Source organism: Apostichopus japonicus, chromosome 13, assembly GCF_037975245.1.
Source record: "Apostichopus japonicus isolate 1M-3 chromosome 13, ASM3797524v1, whole genome shotgun sequence".
Classification (NCBI taxonomy): domain Eukaryota; kingdom Metazoa; phylum Echinodermata; class Holothuroidea; order Aspidochirotida; family Stichopodidae; genus Apostichopus; species Apostichopus japonicus.
In genome coordinates this window covers 11,165,945-11,187,628 of record NC_092573.1, presented here as the reverse complement: position 1 = coordinate 11,187,628, position 21,684 = coordinate 11,165,945, and the positions used below count along the sequence as shown (strand labels likewise).

General features: G+C 37.0%; 1 protein-coding gene across 2 annotated transcripts in view; it reads left to right on the top strand.

Annotated features, from left to right (window-relative positions):
• The first annotated feature begins 4,538 nt into the window (after positions 1-4,538).
• The window catches only part of LOC139979123 (non-lysosomal glucosylceramidase-like), a 62,425-nt gene continuing 45,279 nt past the window's right edge, over positions 4,539-21,684 (top strand). Inside the window, exons 1-3 of one of the 2 annotated variants that reach the window (XM_071989817.1) lie at positions 4,539-4,797; positions 6,185-6,425; positions 20,011-20,099. In XM_071989817.1, coding sequence (XP_071845918.1) covers positions 6,238-6,425; positions 20,011-20,099 — 277 coding nt within the window. In that variant the 5' untranslated portion in view covers positions 4,539-4,797; positions 6,185-6,237. Of the gene's footprint in view, positions 4,798-4,833; positions 5,026-6,184; positions 6,426-20,010; positions 20,100-21,684 lie in introns of those variants that run through there. The other variant, XM_071989818.1, reaches the window with a different exon arrangement.

The window sequence follows — 21,684 nt, the reverse complement described above, 5'->3', positions numbered from 1 at the left end:
ATTTGGGGGCGTCTGGCGGGCCCTTAGCAGCAGAAAATTTGTCTGGCATAGGCCATTCAGTACTTTGTGGCATTCATGCATTAAGTTGACATTGGTTTCAAGTGGTACCTCGTTCGTTTGATCAGATGCATTTTTATGGGGGCCCTTCTTGGGCGTCTGGCGGGCCCTTTGCAGCAGAAAATTTGTCTGGCATGGGCCATTCAGTACTATGTGGCATTCATGCATTAAGTTGACATTGGTTTCAAGTGGTACCTCGTTCGTTTGATCAGATGCATTTTTGGGCCCCCTTTAACCGGCCCCAGGGGCCACATGCAGCAGAGCGACCACGGCAGACATCCACTTTTGGATATACTGGGTTTTTCCACAAATGTTCCAATACTCAGATATTGGTACCTCGTTCGTTTGATCAAAGTGCACTGGGCTGCCGGTCTATAAGTAGACACATCGCTAACATTAAGTATCACACCTCCAGTCCAGCCACACACAGAGAAACGCTTTGATTTGCTGACCGCGGTTTGAGCAAAAATTAAACGTCAAAGGTTCTTATTTCGTATACACTCAGTCAATAATATAACTACATTTTAAACTAAGTTATTTAAAAGTTTTCTTATTAGGCTACTCTTCAACACGTTATGCGTCCAACTAGTCCTTGTCCTGTACAACATATAGCTCGTCCATCTCTGTATATGTTACAGAACTGTACACTTCCGGTTCTATACGGATATGCATGTCAAATTTCTATATTCTCATCTCGAGTATTTCACAAAACGATTTATTTCGAAGTGAGTCCGTGTAGGTTAACGAGGACGCTATTCCGTAATTATTTTATCGGTACTTTACATTGTGATTTTCAGTTCCACACATTGCCGTGCACAGGATTCCAAATCATCTCGACTCTTTGATTCGTTCCTCAAAATTGACGACTTTTTATCTCGTGATCTTGGTTTCTCATCTCAAAATAGCTACTACTTTACCCAAAATCTTCCACTGTATCCCTCCAATATTATGATAAAGACATTTCGACTTATTCCTTGATGTAGCCTTTTGACATTTTGTGTCAACTGCTCAAATTTCTTTTTAATCTTAAAATGAGTCGTTTAGGTCCCTAAACAGTCTCCTGCACTATTTTTACGAGTTTGCCCCTGCAAAGATTTTCTCGTCCCTTTGCTTAACATGAACTGTTCGTTTAAATTTAGAGTCTCCTCCAGCTGTTCTCATCAGAATAAAGTATGTTCCTAAATGCAAGCAATTTTAGCAGCATTTCATGCATTAAGATATGTTAGTTATTCTGTATTAAATAGCGCTGTGTTTTAAACTAGCGCCATCAGTTATTCTTTCTGTTCTCGCAGGTTCGTTGGTTACAACTTAGTTGAAACACTGTACCGGACTAAATTCAAGTGAAAAGCATTGCTTATTGTTGGCCACGTAAAAAGCAATTAAACTGTCACGTGATAGCCATAGGCGTAAGAGCCCAATTTGATTTGGGGGGGGGGGCTGTAACGACTTGCCCGAAAAATATCACCATTTTTTTTCGCGTGCTCCGCACACGTTCGACATCGTATAGGCATATTATATAGGCTTGCATCGGTTTCTACATCACATACAATTGTTTTACTTGTTATTACCCTTCCATATTGGTTATAATTATTGGGGAAGTCGTTACAATAATTATGATCATAATAATATAAGTTTAACCATTGAAAAACACATTGCAAATTATTTTTTCAGTAGGTGCCCGAAAAATTCTCATCATATTGCCCAAATTTTCACAATAATATTTGGTTTGGGGGGGGCTGCAGCCCCAGCCCCCCAGCCCTCCCCCGCCTCCTACGCCTATTGTGATAGCAAAGGGGTCTCCAGGACCCTTTAATTTATTCGACATAGATACGCTAGTGAAATTATATACATACACTAGGGAACAACCACCCCACCCCCCCCCCCCAAAAAAAATATTAGGTAGTGTATAAAGGCATGTATAAGAGTAATATGAAAGGTCCAAACAGACTGTTGAATGGCCTCGAGGTTTCAGAAAATTAATACACTTTCTATTGAATTTTGAGGGGAAAAAATCAAAACGTCGACGGATTATGGAAAACGCGAAACAAAAACTTGATCATTGGACGGTTGAGTGTCAATTTCCACGGTTGTAGCTCCCTACAGCTGGTTGAACCATAACTTTCAAGGTGGCGTACTCCTATTAGCGTCTATATCAATCCGCCTGAATGTTCTCTTTCAGGAAAAGTGCCAAAATGCAGTAGGAGAACATCATTTTCGATATGTTTTCAATCAGGATCTGCTTTTTTTGTGGCTTGTATGTTAAAGAGCATGAATGGAAGTAAATGTGGTGCCAAAATGGGCTCATTTGAGGACATTTTAGGCCTCCCAGGAGCAGCGCAGGAAAATATTTTACTACTAAGTGAAGAGGTTTGTTTTACAAGTGACTAAAACTTCAGGCTCTGATAGCAAAACAATCTGCGCGGTCATAATACAAAAAAAAAATGATGGTGCCATGAAATGCCAACTTGTCAGCTATCCAGTGATGGGTCGCACTTAGCTAGTGAGAACTTCTATCTAGGCTTAGAGGCCACATTACTTTTGTGATTTAGTGTGTTAGTCAATGGGGCTTTTAATGTGCGTATGCTACCTTAAAGGAACAAAGTAACAGAACATTGAAATATGCATGTTGAATGACAGGCAGAGGATATTAGCAACAACTCCCCCAGCCCCCCACCCCACCCCCCTCGGTTCCGCGATGATAAGGAGATACGAGTCGAATTTAATGTTTCTGTGTCGTTTCATAGAAGGAAACGTTATGACGTCAAAGTAGGAATTAATTTTCATACAGACAAACTCGTTACACTAATAACATACAGTCTACACTATTAGAGTTCCTTTACACAGATATCAGTATACAATTACGTTATTTACTATCAGAGCCGTATATATGCGGCTCTGTTTATCCTATTAATAACATGCGCCCTCAATTTCAATGATATGTCTACTATCCGTGTCGAAAGTTTGTATAGTAGTCTTGCAATGAAACCAAGACATATGAATATTTAGTTATTGACAAACATCATATTTTGAGAAATCATTTTTTTCCTCAAAATTTGTTAGTTTAAATTCAGTATTCAGATGATGATGATAAATGTCATAAGTCTGAAAAGACTTCTTAAACTTTTTTTTTTTCAATTGCAAACTATTGCCTGACAGCCATTGTTCCGTAATGCGACCATTGGTGAACTTCGCCGTATTTAACAGATTATAGTTTCAGATTCTTCACCATTAATTTACCAATAGAACAAGCAAATGGTTACAAAGTCAAATAAAAATGCAGGTAATTCCGAAGGAAAGAAAAAATATGGAACAAAAACAAACGTTGTAAGATCTAGAAAAGGCTGACTTTCTGCATGCATGGGGATGAAGAATCTGGCCTCAGTTGTTGAAGAAAACGTTTCTACCAAAATACACATTTTCTATAGTAACTCATGGCTCAAACTCTCTACTTGATAGGTTTTCATTTTACATTTTGTTGATATAATAAGTACCGAGATTATTTTATGTTTCGGTATTTAGCCTACAGAACGTTGGCTGATATTATGAGTCTTGCATGCTTCAAACGCCAGGCAATTGCTATTTCTTTTTTTGTACATTTAGATAATGTATACTTTCGAAGAAAGTGCAGGTAAGTGCATGCATCCATGATTTTCTTTGTTTATTTTTCCCTGTTTTTTGTTGTTGTTGAAGAGGTATGTCGTTGATAAATTCACCTCCTAAACATAAAACTCTCTTTAGGTTCAATTAGTGAACGAGCCCCAGCTGTATAGGATATAAAAAAAACAACTTTCAAGCTCACACATAACTTCAATGACGGTATGATTACCACTCATTTGCATTAAGATCTACTTATAGACCAAATCTATAGTTAAAAAATGGCTCAGAATGCACAACTTAACATATAAACTTTTTTTTTCTGGGTAGGACCCCCAGATTCCGTACTATGTGGGTGTCGGCTCCAGAGGCACCAGAGCCACACCCCTCCTTTTAAAAAACCCTTCATTCGTCTCTGACCCTTCCATTAATGTTCATAACCCTACCTGCAATCAGTCGAGGAAATTTGAATCCCCATCTGACCCCTTTCCCCTATCTAAACCGTGTGCAAGCCACTGTTTGTATAATAAGACCCCCAAATACAAACAGAAGGAAGGTAATAATTAAAATACGTTTTTAGGTCGACAGGGTTAGAATACCAAACGACAGTGCTAGGGTTGGACTAGCTTAATAATCTGGAAAATGTTCGTGCCTACGTTTCGGTCAGTAGGCGCACGATGTGGTCTGTATATTTAAAGACTAAATTTTTATCGAAAGAGAGGTAAATCTCCTAACAGAACGGCAAATGGTATTGTAATAGGTTTATCTATCTTAAATTTGACGCACACACATTCATTGAGTCAGTTTTATGGGGGCGCTATAATCCACTATCAAATAATTCTACCTACTCTGAAGCTCTTCTTCTTAAGGGGTATTGTCTATGGTACATGTGCATTCTCATCCGGTTATGGTGTATGCTGTTTTTGTTCGATACACATTAGTCAAGCATACGTCATTATAATTCCCTGAATTGAGACTACATGAGGAAAGCACTGATGTCCACATTTAAAAATTAATAAAATGAAGAATTAGATTTGGATCTTCTTTCGATTATCGTGACATAATTGTCATTCTTTATTCGGCGATTTCTGCTCAATTTACTCCTTCGTCGGTGCTACTTTGTGGACAGAAGACCGATCACACCAGGTGAGAGAACGATCAGCCTAACTTAACCACACACATAACTATTGGATTTGTAATCAATTGTAGACTTACGGATGGAAACAATAAACTCACCGGTGTACACCGGAAGAACATAACACTAGGCTTAGGACTAGTAGTAGTAGTAATATACTGTTGTATAAACAAAACCAGTTCCAGTAATAAGTTAATCTGTGGTTATTGTGTTCCAACGCTAACTACGAGTTCGTTTTGGTATGTGTTGCTCTCTCTCGGCAATGGGAATTTCTTAAAATAATATTTCACATGAATTTAGTAGGCCTAGACTGAAGCTAGCGTAATTGGCGATATGAAGAAGCATTTCAATAGTTAGTTGCGGGCCTAGGCTAGCTTAGATTAAAAATGAGAAGTTAGAGTTAGACTAGGCCTAGATTCTTAAGTTTGGCCTGGCCTAAGACCAAGAGACAAAGGATGGCCACACTGCTAGTGTTATGATTAAAAGCAGATCAGACTATAAGGGAACTTTCCATAGTTTGGCTTCAGACAAATATAATTTCATTAGGGTTGTCTAAATTTAAGTGCCTTACTGCGGGCAGAAAAGTTTGACCTTCATCTAAATTAACTGCCTGTCCCACTAGTAAATTTAGCGGTAGTTTTGGTAGTGTAATAGGAACTACTCAACAAAATTCATAATTAGCCATACCAGGGAAGGCTAAGGCTTGTTATATTTATATATATATATATCTGTTTAATAAAGCACTTTGTAATTATGGAGATTATATTCAGAAAGTTTATAGCAAAGTGCAAAATTTACCAAGTTAACATTACTAGATTCTAACTCTGATTCTATTGTAATTACCATTTGTCACATTTTCAGTTGCGAATATTTTACTGTTCATGATTAATGATGTTCATATTCCTTTCTAATTTATATGAACATTATTTTATTAATCAAAGAGCTGCAATTGAGCTGATGTTATTTCTGTATCACCTTGTTATGGACACTACTTATATGCTAACGGTAACTGTAATCACTAAGTACTGTTCAGCACATGTACGGTTTCAGGCTGCTCTTTTACTGCTGCTACCACTTCTTTAGTAGTACTAGTTACATAGCCATATGCATTCATATGTGCAAGGACTTTTCAGCACAATGGTGGATAGTGTTGATTTTATTGCTTTAATTATCTGCAGTTTGTGAGTAAGTATTGATTATTTTGCTTAATAGAAATAAGCTTATACCATTTTAACTAGCTAGCTATTTGACTCAGAAGAATTGTTGAGGCAAGACAATAAGCAGTTTGTTTAGTGCAGCAATATGCCAATTGCCAAACATTAAGATAACCTAAACTTTATAGAACAATTATAATTAGACAAACTATGCTTGTATTCTTTAAATATACTTCAATAACAGGCTCACAGAAAGGAGAAGTCAAAAATTGCAAATCTGCCAGACCTCTTGAGGCTATGGCATCTTACCAAACATTAGATGGCAACAGCACAGCACCGAGCGATTTCTCCGATGGATCTGAGGAATATGGGGTACCAGCCTATGGCTTCAAGGTCAACCTGGATCATAAGTTCCCAGAGAAATGGAAACCTCTGAAAAGACTCCGTATTCACCAAGTCTTTTCCCTTATAATGCCGTTAGTTCGGTGAGTATTAATTAGTGAGATCTAATGTACCTTTTATTCACTGCCTAATAAGCCAATTTCTGTTTGTGCAGATATGTATGTATAAAGACAGAACAAAGGAGCATTTGTGCAAGTTAAATTTGTAATTATTTTACGCAGTCTGTACATGCATGCAATCAGAGATAAATCTCTAATCTACTGTGAACAGAAAAGCGACAAATAATTCAGCTGGCGTCGTCTCATCCAGCAGGTAAAGAATTTACCCGAATTGTCTGTTAGATATAGCTGGAAATAAACCTTCTGCACTCAATTTTGTAACAAACTTTATGTATATAATTGAAATTGAAGTGAGTTGGAAACTCCAGAACAGTGAAAAAACATTCAGCCTCCACTGGGATTCGAACCCGGGCCTCCTGCTTTACATGCGAACACTCTAAACAATATATATAAATATAAAGAGTGAGATCTATTATATCTCGGTGATTGCTTGTAAAATTAGTGGCAAGTTTAAGTATCGTTTCAATTTCCTGAAATGGCAAACTGTCTTGTTGCTTTCAAAGAGGTAGACAAAACAGTGAGTAAAGACATAGAAACATGCTATGAAGTGGGGGCCTGTTTTGTTCTAACAAAATGTACAAATCATTTATCTGTAGACTGAGGAAAATAGTATTCTCTCATTCAAGTCGAACAGTGTCAAAACTTCTGATTGAAGAGACGATGGACGGTGAAGCAAACTTTCCGAACGTCTCACATGTATGTCAACTTGGACAAGTGAACAATGTTATAATGATAGGAATTAAGTGAAGCTCTTGGTGAATATCAGCCGTGATGACACCACAGAATGGAGTAAGGAATGGTTTCCAAGCTGATAAAACTCATTTTACTCTACGTATTCAAATCAATCTAGTGTTAGGAACAAGATCAAGGAGTGAGACAACTTGGCTTAGAAGCTAAGTACTGTAACATAAAAAGTACCAGATAAGATGCTTTGTATAGAATCAGACCATCTCACATGCACTAAGAAATAACATGAGGACCATTGAGAATCTGCAAGAGAGAATCAAGCTACAGTACAGTACTTTGTCCAATTGGTAAGCCCTCATCATTTAATAGCAGTTCATAAACATTACAGTATGTAAAAGACCATCATCTGGAAAGGACAATTAAAGTGTTCCTCAGTAGTTTACTGATGCTCTGTTAGTTGTAATCCACTGCTAAGTACTGTAGTATATATATATAACTATAATTATACACAATTCATACAGTACTGTCCATATCTATATACCTCTGTGAGTGTGATAAAATTGTTAGGAAAATGAAACTGTTTCATATAGAAATGGATACTAGAGTATTATACACCTTGAGCTGAGAGTTGGATTTCGTACTTCCCTGTTCAACAGAAGCTGCAGTACAGTGCTGCCAATACCATAAAAACCAAAGTTTCACAAATAATAGCTTAAAGGAATTGTCTGGTGGAAGATTTTGATACATTGTCCTTGTAGTTATTATTTTTCTCTTTCTAACCAAGTAAAAATTGTCCCCATTCGACGTTTTCTTCTTGTAGAAATCTGGTTTTCAAATTCACCAGTTTCTCACCAAAAGTACTGTTTGTTCGAACGCTTCAATATGGTGATTGACGTAGTGCTTGCAGTTAGGCAAAACAGGCGACTTGAAGTTGGCACTCCCAATTCCGCAGCAAATAAACTCACGTGTAAGCACATTGGATTGCCTCATATATATAACGTACATACTCGCGAACGTATATACTACGGTGCTCAGTTGGTGTACTTGTATAGCGTTACACATAGTACACTCACACTCAAACCACAGTTCATTAACTGTTCTTCGAAATCGCTGAAATAAAATTCACGGATCAAATTAACAGTAAAAGGAAACTTGTAAAGTATTCGTTAAACCGAAAGATGTAACTTGGCGGAATCGATGTCATCGCAGAACTGTCCGATTGTAAACGTTAGAGTATCCTATACACGCGAACATTCTTCGCGCTGGAGCTGGATACCGCGATGTATAAACAACGAAGAGCCTGCTGTTAAAACTTATCTTGTGTTACACAAAGACCACGAAACCACCGATCTACTACATATATGGCGGCTTAAGGAGTTTTTTAAATCATGTCTAATTTATAAGAAATTTCACCGGAAATTATTATAGAAATTGATCGAATCGTTATCAGAGCAGAATGTAGCACTGAGAAGCTTAGGCTTCGCAGAACTGTTCGATTGTCAACGTTTGAGTATAGCCTACATGCGAACATTTTTCGCGTTGGAGCTGGATAGCGCGATGTATAGCCTGAACAACTCAGAGTCTGCTGTTAAATATTACCTTGTGTTACACAAAGACCACGGAACCAACGATCAAGTACACGGCGGCTTAAGGAGTTTTTGAAAACATATCTAATTTTTAAGAAATTTCACCAGAAATTAAGGAAGAAATTTATCTGTATACAAACGCTGTTTTTGTTGTGATTACCGTATAGGTACTGTGCGGAGGGTGGGTTATGACGCAATCTGCTATGGCAGAGCTGACGTCACGTATTGTACTGTTCAAATCATATTTGAAATGTCTATCGATAAAGATTAAAAAATCGTTTCTCTGTCAAATGCAACATTAGCGTCCTCATACTTTTGACAACATGTTTGGAAAATTATTTACTACTTTTTAAGGTAACTTCTTTGGGCCACCAGACAATCCTTTTAAAGGTATACATGTGTAGTTCTTCAGTAACGTATATTACTATACAGTACGTATTCAGTATAACTGATATGCAGTGCACACTGATGTTCATTAAGTTCTGTGGCAGTACAGTGCTGCCATGCTAAATACCATAAAAACCAAAGATTGACTTGAAAAGCTTAAAGATATACTGTATGTAGTTCTACAGTAACATATTACTATAGTACATGATATGCAGTATAACAATATATAGTGCACACTGATGTTCATTAAGTACTGTGGCAGTACAGTGCTGCCATGCTAAATACTGTACCATAAAACCAAAGTTTGACTTGAACAGCTTAAACGTATGTAGCTCTACAGTAACGTATTACTATATATAGTACATATGCAGTTTAACTGATGCAGTGCACACTGATGTTCATTAAGTACTGTGGTTGTTTCTGGCCCAGTATGACAAGTTCGCATCTACTCTGCCTATTGTCTGTTTTAAACTCCTGTTTAAAACACACTATTCCAGGCCACTCTGACGATGGGACACTCAAACTGGAACTACTGTACGATATACTTGCACTTTACATGTTTATTGCAGTGTAGTACTCACCATTGAGTCTGCAAGTACTGTGAAGAGCCTGACTGATCAGTGGATCAAGAATTTAAATTTGGGCATTACATAATTATTATTGGTTGCTTAGGACATCAAGGTCATATAATATACTGTACAGTATGAATTACTCAGGGACATTATGTTAACTCCAAGTAGCAAATTGACTTCTTTTTTTCCCCACTTTTAATAACCATAGAAGCTTTTTCTGCTTGAACCATGGAAATATCACCCTACTTCACATGCTTTAAAGAGGGTCATTTTAAAAATTGCATACGTGTATGAGCTATTTAGTAGAAATCGTCTGATAATGATGAGTTATATGCACTGTACGGCTTAGAATACCATTCTATACGGAGAGTGTATTTGAGCTTGAACAAGTAAATTCAAAAATCCACAAATCAACAGTCTACAATCTGTTAACTTGAAACTGAATGCATGGAGAGGTAGGGGCAGGGGATGGGGGAGTGTCCATGGTATACCGGTACTTACTGTAAGCTTCATGGAAGGATGTTTTAATGGTCTGCAGTTTTGAACATTGAATTTGAGTTTACCAATGACCCCGGTCAATTTTCGCGCCAGCACTTGAGAGAATAAAGCAGTAAACCTTCTCTTTACCTGCATCTTAATCTAGAGCTTCAGTGTTATGAACCCTATTCACATGTGCTTCTATAACACTAGGCCTGACCTCTAATGATTGTTGAAGCTGACTTAAGTTGTTGAAGATAAATGATAATTTCCGTACTTTACAAAACTGAGGAAACATTTTTCAATGCTTGTTGGAACTTTGCGTCATGGATATGGGCCTGTTTGAATGAAATAGGTCAGTGGTTATATCAATGGGCCCTACACTGTAGCCTTGATTAGTGGTTATATTATTGGGCCCTACACTGAAGCCTTTACCGGCTCCTGTCATTGAGTCAGCTAGTAATTGGAAAACTTAGCGGGGTGAGTGGCACTTTCTCTTCCTCATTTTGTTTTATAGAGTCATATATGCTTTTGTAGCTTACATATATCACTAAAATGAGCGCTAAAATGTTGAAACTTTCTATGGGGGGTTTTCTGCTCATTTCACCCCTGGCCAGGAGCTTTCCCCTTGGAACTCACCCAGACCCACCCCCCCACCCCCCGCGATGACTTTGTCTAGATCACTGGCCCTGGCTATGAATCACTGATCCTTTACAGATGAAAAAACAAGAGCGATATGGACTGTGAAATGCGATTTAAAGGCTAAAGTGCTAAACAATCATGTTACACAAGGATTGAGAAGGTGTACTTCATCAGCTTGCGGAAAGCTGGGTTGGATTCATGTACTACAACTTACTACATAGCTGTTTGTTTCCTGTGTTGTACAGTAATATACTGTGTGCACGAGCACAGACACAGCTTTGTAGTCCGAGGAGAACTGCAACTGTGGAAATTGTTCATTTTCGTTTCACGCCCAAAACATGATACTTTCTGTATTAAAGTAGTCCAAATGTCTTTATTTTGGGCAGTTCTACTATCTGTCTATTCCAGCCAATTACAGAACATTTTTAAAATCAGTTTACATGCGACTTGATCTTCTGTGCATTTGTTTCATGAAAAGGGAGAATTTAACGAAAAAGTACAATAAAGTATTTCCCCCCTAAATTTGTTGTCAAGATTCTTCTGGCATACAACTACTGTACACGTATAGAATTTACATGTATATGTATATAATCTGCACAGTACAGATACTGTAGGACCTTACAATAAGCTTTCAGGTGTTCAATTTCAAATGGCTTTCAAAGACTCGTTTGTTACAGTGTGAGGGATGTTATTGGAAAGTAAAAACCTATTGAAGCGTGTACAGTATTGCATTTTTCTGTATATAGCACTATACTGTAGATATAAAAGTATACATTAGAAGCGGAATTTCCGTTGAACTCTTTCAAGTTTTCCTACAGTTTGCAGAACAGCAATTCCTGATAACTGTGTAAGTGTTCAGTTCAGCAAAAGGTTGATTGTCCCTTTTGTGTTGAAAATTTGAAAATTGTATAAACCTTTTCAAACCAACTTGACAATACTTGATTGTACTGTAAGTTGCTGTTTATATAGCCGTAGATCTATTCACTAAATTCTGTATTCTGAGGTGAATTTAAGGGTTCTCCCCCTGTAGCTTTGATCCACTCTATACTCATTTACAGAACTTTAACAAATTTCAACTGTCTGGATGTATGATCAGCAATGATATGATGTACTCTGCTCATTATGATCAATCTTACCGGCTCATTTTACTCCCCTTTTTGTACAGCTGCTACTACAAAACTCAGCATCAATTAACGAGGATAACGAATCATTTCCTCCAATTAAGATTATGTTGTGAGCGATGAAATCTTTGAGGTGTTTCTTTATAAGGTGTTAATAGTCTGGAAAATGTACAGTAGTGATGATTATATATGTGCCCGACGCACGTGTGTTTGACCCTCAGTCCCACCGGACTAGTATACTGTATATCACAATCTGTGCAATGCAGCTGCATTAACCAGCTGTCGGTTTATCTTTGCACCGTGAGCTTCCACCAGTTATTATGTTAGGAGTATACAGTATAACGCATACAATTTATACTGTAATGGTAATTTTACTACGGTGTGAGTTAACAAATAAACGTATCAGGTGTTAAAATGCCGACCCGAAAGCATTTACACACACCGCGACAAAAGTTTACTAGTATCAAGGCGAACTCCCAGGAAATGTTGCATTGATACTTTAACTACTTGTGAAAAGAAAAAAAAAAAAATCTAACAAGAAATTCTGAAACCATATCAATGACCTGTAAAAGCTAAGTGTTATACTGAATAAGCTCAAATTGTCATAATCTGACTAGGGAATTGCTGTTCAGAAAAACAACTGTGTAAAAGTAAGTTGGCCTGACATTTCGATCCTAGCAGGATCTTCTTCAGAGGCTATCATACTGTTCAGCACTAGCACCTGACTGTTGAAGGAAAATCCCTCCTCCTCCTCCTCCCCTTCTTTCTTCTTCAATTTAGCCTGAGCTGAAGAAGATCCTGCTAGGATCGAAACGTCAGACCAACTTACTTTTAAACACATTCTATTACACAGGCTCTCTAGTGGATAAGCAGTTTGCTAACAGTTTAATTTTATTTTGATATTCAGAATAACAACTGTCAGATCTAGTGTAGATACAGTATATCATACTGTTCAGCACTAGCACAGGACTGTTGAAGGAAAATCCCTCCTCCTCCCCCTCTTTCCATTCTCCTGTGCCCTTCCCCTTCCTCCTATCCTCCAGTCTCCCTGCCCCTTCCATCCCCCATCCTCTCTATCTAGTCAATCCACATTCATAGAGTTTCTTCCTTATTCCCTTTCCTTCCCTTCCACCTGCATATACCTCCCATTGTTACATCCCTTAAAGTTTATCTCCACTAAGACCTTAATCCTCTCATCACTCTTTCCTTTCATCTTACCTCCTACCATCCTTTGTTGTGCCATTGTTTACTCTATATTCATTGCTCGTTTGTCCAATTTAAAACTGGCTGTCCATCTGTGTCTCTTTCACCTTTCCTAGGGTGGGCAAGCATGACCAATATTCTAAATATAATTTATTTTCTGGCAATTGCTTTTTGTTGGGTATAGTAGGGGCTGACTCTTATTGCATTGGGGGGGGGGGGGGGGGGTGGAGGCATTGTTACCCCACTGTGTACAGTATTGTACATTACCTTTTACTGATTAGAACTAAAAGTTAGTATTTGTTGTCCCATAGTACTGTTGCATTCCATGATACAGTACATGTATGTTTTCATGAAACGAAAGTGCCAGTTCTGTCAAAGCTGAAAGTACTTCAAAATTGCAGATGTACATTTTACCACTTTGAGAGAATTCCAGACATTGTTTACCAAGTGCTGCTCTTGTGATCAAATGGTAAACAGTGACAGTAACTACAGTTGAAGAAGTGTCTGTTTTACTTTTACTGTACAGGCAACTTGTGCATAGCACTACTACATGATATATCAGACTCTTAGTGCTAAATTTTGATATTGTTTTTAAAAGTTTGAAAATGTTTTATGGTTTGATACAGTTTACACTGGGCAGCCTAAATGAAGTTCTGTTACATTTGAGTAGTGCTACAGTGTAGTTTTACCCCACAGTGAAGGTTTCAACCCCAACCCCAATTTTCTCACTTTTTATTCCTTCTGATCTTTACTGTACTGTTAATTCTATCATTACAAACACAGTTTGCCCAAAATTGTTTCATTCATGGTGACTTAATTCCCAAATGTTGACTTTTCTGTTAAACCACCAATTGCACAAGGAAGGCTTCATTTGCTGACATGGTTTGCATATGTGTGTATTCCACTATTTAATTTAAGGACCGGATGCCTGCATGTACAAAGAATGATAATATTTAGATACCCAAACTGGTATTAAATTGAGCCACGGTACTACAAATTTCAAATTGATGACTACAACCAAGACCTGATAGGTATCAAATGTTGTGAAACACTGCTTTATTACATACATCTTCCTTATTACTGAGATACCACTAAATACACCCACCCCTACACCCACCGGGCCTACCCGCTCTGCCACTTTCAATACCCCTGCAGACTGGTCTGTATACATTTGCATTAATTTTCTGATATATTGGAACGTTACTGTATACTGTACAACATGTTGTGTGTAGACAGTGCACATGAACATCTACAACATACATGCCTGTAAAGCGTACGGTACAGTTATCTGTCTCTTCAAATGTTATGTCGACTAGTAACCCAAAACTGCGACCAATTTGATGCATCATGAAAGAATTCAAGAGCAACATACCTCTTCCCTCATAGCACCCTCCCATAAGTATTTACTTTCAAGCGTGAACAGCGCTATTAAACTTGACTTACAGTACATGTACAGTATGGAATAGTACCTACTGTACTAGGCCAGCCCATAGCAAAGTTCTGCCAAATTCATGCAAAATGACTGCAATTATAAGCACTTTATTTGCCATCTTTACATTCACAAGTCCTGAGGAAGCAATTGTGCAGTGTCCGTAGATATATGCTCGGGAAATGTGAAGTACACTACTAGACAAATTTAAGATGGCAACAGTTTTAAAAGACAGATACTGGGCCCAGGTAACTTTCAAAAATGAGTCTACAGTGCATTTAGTTGATTCTCAGTAATACAGAATTTACACTGTATTTATTTTACATTAAATTTGAATTTTAATCACGTTGAACCACTTACCATACCAAACAATGCTCAAACAACATACTGTCAGTCTCCTTCTCAATTAACCTTCTTTTTAAAAAATTTTTTTTTTAGCCGAGCTGAAGAAGATCCTGCTAGGATCGAAACGTCAGGCCAACTTACTTTTACACATTCTCAATTAACCTAACAGATCCTTGTGATATTATCAGTCGATTGCTTAAAATTGCGATCATCAGAGTTGTGAGAAATTATTTGACAGTGTCCGATTTCATTTACACATATTCCTTTGACGTTTATAAAATTGGATACTTTGGCATTTTTAAGTTTACCTTTTACTCCACAAGACAATGGTTTTATAGCCTGTATTTTGTAATTTTTATTGTATGGGATAGAGTCTATAGGCTTCTGTAATAGAAAGGTAATAGGATGTTTAATTGATCATGAGAAATCAGACCTCAAAAATCAACAAAACGCCACAGTGGCGGAAAAAAGGGTCATAAATCAGCCTAATTTTGAAGCAATGCAACTGAAATTTTCAGAATATGCTTATTTCATGGTGTTCCAAACATACAATAAATTTGGTAAGTTTTAAAAGAGGTCAAATTTACAACATATTCTAAAATTTGGTCATTTGACATGGAATAACCCATTGCCCTAAACTCAATCTTAGATCCTCCCACAAATCCCTGCTCAATGTACAGTACCTGTAAGTCGTAGAAAGTATTATGGCGAACCAGGGTGTCAGTGTGGCCGATGCAAACCTGTGGACCTCTGTACCATAAAACATTAGAGACGCAAACTCTTTAACTAAATTTGGACGTAAAGTTAAATCGTATTTATTTCGGATCTATCCCATTAAGTCTCTTTTGTTCAGTAATTTATTCTCGTTGTAAAGCGCTTTAGAGCAAGTGTTTACTGATTCGGTTGCTACTTGCTATATAAATTTTGTATTATTGTTATTATTATCAGTTACTGAACTAGACAAAACTACAAGGCCGTATGCTTGTTGTTGTTGCTGTGAATGTAAGTTACTCTAGGCTACAAAAACTTGTCTCTTCAAGTATAGTCTGTGCAAGTACTCTCAGCTCCTCTGTCTACTCAAATGTCTTTGCAGTCAATAATAATGTTTCTACCAGCCCGTGAGATACATGCAGTACAAGTCAAGTCCTTTAGGTACTGTACTAACTATTATGCTTGATCGTCCAGTCATTGTAGAGTACTGCATTGAAAGATTGAATAGAAACAACGCAGTGGTTCTTTTACAAATTATGCACTAAAAATAGACCAACCACCAACATCAGTTTCTGTAAGATCTAGACCTGTTAAACATTTTGGTCTGCTTTGCTATTTGATCAGGAAACGAGGTCTTGCCCACAGGAAGCTCTTTCCTGGTATAATTGTCTGGAATTAACTTCTCTATGTCATGGACATTCTTTAGATAACTTTGGTCAACAGACCTCTATTGCATTTTTTATATAAGCTCTTATATAAATACCTTGAGCCAATAATGAAAGAAAGGCATTACCATCAAGTATATATTCTTTACAAGTTCAAATTTCTTTTCACAACTGTCAAGTGATATAATTTTATTTATTTTATTGGAATAATGTAGTGTTTACATTTTACATCACTTACTTACTCACTCACTTTTATCACTTACTAATATTCTACAGTGTGCAGGTGTATCAAAATGGCTCTCTATCCATATCTCTCTCTCTCTCTCTGCATTGTTTTAGTACATAACATTGGCATACTAAGTAGTAATACACATATACAATGAACATGTATATAGCTGTGGACTGCGAAGATATTTACCAAGTGCAGGTAAATACAGTTGCCTGTTTAAGTTTAATAAGTAACAGCATTTACCAGCTTTATTTGGTGGCCAAGCAAAACTGCTGAGCTACAGTAAATTAAAACCACAGAAAATATTGATCACTTGTTGACTTTCTTACTTTTTGGGTACTTATTTGTCGAGCAAACCCAAGATTATGATGACAAACATAAATGATTGATAATCCTTAATTATTTGCTTTTGAGAGGGCTAGATAGATTAATTAATTTGTTCCCCAAGTACAATGGACAGGCATATCTATTGGTTGCGGTACTTGTGATGAAGGTGTTGGCAATAAATATAACGGTCACTGAATGGGTGTGAGGTTTTGGTAATTGTTCAAATTTTGAAAGTTCCCCTCTCCTCATTGAATTAAACCAAATGGTGTTGGTTTCTATTTGTTCCAGGATTTCTGAATGAATGAACCATGGTCTAAAAGTCGAATGACCTCCGTCAATTTGAAGGGGGGGGGGAGTGGGCAAGGGGTGGGGGGAAAAGAAGAGTGTGTGAGATTGAATTGGAAAATCTTTGTGCTAAACTACATGCTTGGCAAAAAAACTAATAATCTACCAAGTGGAGTTTAAAGGAAAGAAGTTGGGACCAGTTGTTGTTGACGGTGAATCAGCTGCTTGAATCCCTCAATTTCATACAGGCTGACCTACATTCCAATCAACAAACCGTAAAACCAATTTGAAGACTTAATTTACAAACATGTGCAGTTACAAAACTGTGTTAAGTATGGAGAGCATTGAGGTCTAGTGGTTTAAGGCATTGGACTTGTGATCTAAGGTTTGCAGGTTCCAGTCCTGACCAGATCATGAATTGTACGTTGTGTCCTTGGGCGAGGCACTTAAAGCTTCATTGACTCTCTTCACCCAGGTTTATAAATGGGAACTTAGGAAGGTAACTTATGTATGTATACAGTAGTTGTGTCTGCAGGTTTTGTGATTGTACCCCATGGGAAGTCCCCCAGGGGACATAGATGTGGTGCACTAGTTGCAGTGTCCTAGGATTGTTTGAATTGTGCACACTAAGGTGTGAGGTTGGAGAAGTTACCAATCACCAGGGATTAAGTTGTATAGTACAGTAGTTAGAGGAGGAGGGGGGGGGGGGGGGCCTTGGCCTCAAACAAGACTGTCAACCTTCAACTTTAAATATTATCCTGATTATAGGCTTTGTATTTTAGTGTCCAGTGAGCCAGTGTACATGCATACTTTGTTGTGCATGTTACTGTACATGCCCCTACAGTATTGTAAACTGTGCTTACTGTACTGTAGACCTGTGCAACCTTAAATCTACATTTCCTTGGTGAACTCATTTGAAATTGATTCTTGCATGTAAGGTGGTTTCTTTTCATTTGTAAATTAACTAGTTCTGTATCATACATGTACAATATTAGTTTTTTTCCCTCTCCAATAAATATTCATAATTTTTTTAAGGAAAGAAATGAAATATGATTCCATTATTGACAGAGAAAGGGAAATCGATACTTAAAAGGATTTTTTTTACTAAATGAAGCGTACGTTGAATTGGCAGGTATAGTTAATGGGCAATATTAGATGATTGGTTGGGGGTGTTCACATTGCGTTCACTTTACCTTCTTCATATATGCAACCCTTAAATGCATCTTCTTCCTTTGTTAGATCTATGCAACTCGAACTGCTATGTACCTGTGGTAACGTCTGGTATATTGTACTGTTAATTAGCTATCGTTGCCGTAGCTACGTAGCTTTTATCCAGAACAGAAGGAAATACTGTACTTAACAAATGCTCTGCACATTTGCCAGTATTAATCTGCCTGAATAAATACATGTACCATGACACACACACACATGGATATATACTATAAGTTGAGTTCCACAGACTAACCCCAGTAATCTATACTACTGTACATTGTGAACACAAAGTATAGGCAGATAGCCTAACACTTACAGTGGTACTTCCTACTGTACAGCAAACCTCAGGTGAACACGTTCAGCTATGTCTAGATGTTGTATATTGCTCTGCAATTTACTCAAGCTGTAAAATGTAAGGTATAATGTGTACAAACTAAGTAGTATTTTTACCCGGTAATCTACTGTGGTCATATTTTTTAGTACCCTATACAGTAGCTAGTCCGTATTTCAAGTTCATTTACTTAATTAATCTCCTTTGTTATTACATAAAGTTCATTAAATTCAGAATGGAACTATATAGTACCTACATTACATTTTTGAATGTCCTGACTTTTCAGCCAATAGGATTGAGTTCTTGAAACCATATTCTAGGAAAAGGCCCAGTTCTATTTTAGATTGAAGCATTTGTTTCAGTCATCGGGTAAAAATATCCTTGTAAATCTAAGTAAATTTTGTAGTAAACTTTTGTCTCTTAAGGAAGTTTCTTTCTCTTAACAGTCTCTGGTTCCATATGATTCAATTTTAGTCTTTTCCAAAGTCTTCCTCCCCCCCCCCCTTTTCTCTCTCCTCTCAAACTACTATTCAGCACAAATCGTTGCAAGAACTAATTGTGTCATTCTTTTCTCTTTTCTTTTTACTCCCTATGGCTATCAGTTATATGTTATTTGTCGTATTGTTAATCTCTGGATTGTTATTAAAATGTTAATTGTAAATGTTTCTTATACCTCACTAAGGTTATGTGGAGAAATGAACTGAAACTAATATTGTATTAGTCTAATACTGAAACCTACAGTACAGTAAATAAATTATTGTTACATAATTGCAGAACTATGCATACATACACTATGCTTGGCCTCAGTTTATAACACCTATAGTATTACACTGTACTTGATACTTTTGTCGAAAATGGCCTTCATTGATTTTTGCTCAAAATTATCTTGCAGACCTAACAGTGCCATAAATTTGCGGTATCTATAGAGACATACAGACTTGCAATATATATGCTGCTTGATAGAATGGTTACAGTGTATCTAGGCATGTACAGTACAGACAAACAGTCTGCATGCCCCTACCTCTGTGATGCCTATGAAATGTTGAACGATGTAACAATTAATTGAAGCATTCTGTGATTGGTTGACCAATTGTTCTAAATCTTTGTGGGTACTGGATCAAGAATGGGACTGTTGGTTAAATGGTTGATGAACACTTCAGTGGATTTAGACAAACTTTAAAATAAAGTGCAAAAAACAGTCCTGGACATAGTTGTGGCTCAATTCAAATCTGTACATTATTATAACATTGTATTTTATAGTATGTAAATCATTACATCTGGTGGTATCAATATTTTTATGAATGAATATTAATTATACTCTCATTTTTTTTTCTCTGCAGGTTTCTTCTGCTATTTCGAAGGCTGAGGAGACAAGGACGAAGACCATTCATCAATGCAGTTAGGCCTTTGCAACATAAACCCATCTACGGTACGATGATATCCCATCAAATTATATTCAAATTATATCCGATTCTCTTTTTAAAAGGGTACACAAGTTATTCCCATTATCATCTTTGATGGAGCATACTGTACATGATCTGTTTAATAATTAACATAAAAATTAACCATCCTCCTTAGATACAATATCTAGTTGTTTTTCTGTTGCTATCTAGTGTTATCATCTTTTTTTTTTTTTACCTTTAGTGCTTTCAAAGTTGATTTTCAAAACCCTAAAGAGATAATTGGAACAATTACTTGTCACTTACTTATCTCATTGTGTGAACAGTATCACTATAGTACCCATAAACAGTGGCCTATAATCTATTACATTTAGTGCTGACTTTTACTGTTACCAAAGTTACACTGTTTATTTAGTTATTAGTTAGGGACAACAAATTAGATATAAATTTTCAATTTAATGTAATTTTAAACAGTATCAGGTAATATGTAAACTGTATGTACAAAGGATATCTCAGTACAACACAAGTATAGTGCACTATTGATATCTAACTGTACAGTACAATTGTCCCAGCTGTATGTGACCAAGAATTAAAGACCTGAACAAAGTAGTTGAATTAAATGGTATATTAGATCTTCAACTGGCTAGATATCTACTGAGTACAGTGAGTGTGTCAGGAGAAAGTGAGCTTGAGAGAAACATGCTAAGCACGGCTACTACAGGTTTAGAGGTTAGAAAAGTATGTTATCATGTTTATTGTTGGCTTGTAAATGGAAACTATTAGCAATCTTTCTGGGAAGTGTGATGTACAGTAGGAGGACTTCCTGTCTGTGCTGCTCGCTAAGAGATTATAAAGGTTAACCTAGGGTAAGGGGAAGGGGAGATAATGGTTAAATGCTCTCTGTTATACAAGTGGGGGTCGATACTACACTGGTTTTCTGTGACCTGCACCTTGCATAGATAGTCTATATTTACAGTACATACTTAGAGTAGATTACCTCATCATCATTAGCATAATCATGCGTCATCGTCAACATCACACTTTGCCAGCTTTGGACTGGGATTCTATAGTTGATACAGCTGTTGAGAGGAATGCTAATCCATTTGAAGAGGGAGAGGAAATAATGTAAAAGTTGTTCCTTTTGCATCCGTTGTAAATCAGTGTTGAATCAGCTGATGGTTAAAAATGTAGTTGAAATGGAAATAAAGAAATGAAAGGGATTGTTTCCAAGTTAAATATTGTTGTCTGGCAGAGTGATCAATGATGTTTTCTGTATGAAGTCAAACAAGCCTTAAATATAATAATATATATAGTACTAAAGTTATTATTTTAATAAACTTTGGAAATTTCCTTGGATAGAATCAAACTAGCTTTTGGTACCTGAATCATGAATTTCAAGAAGCTTGAGATGTCTTTAAAACAAAACCTTGATGAATCATATTAAAGTCTTGAAGACATATTTTGACCTCAAATAATAATAAAAAAGTTTGGGGGTGGGGAGAGGGGGGGATTGTATAATAAGCATGCAGTAAATCATACTTTTGTATGCATGTCTTATTGCACAGTATCATCAGATTTAGATGTCTGTCCCACTCAATCTACCATAGCTTTGGG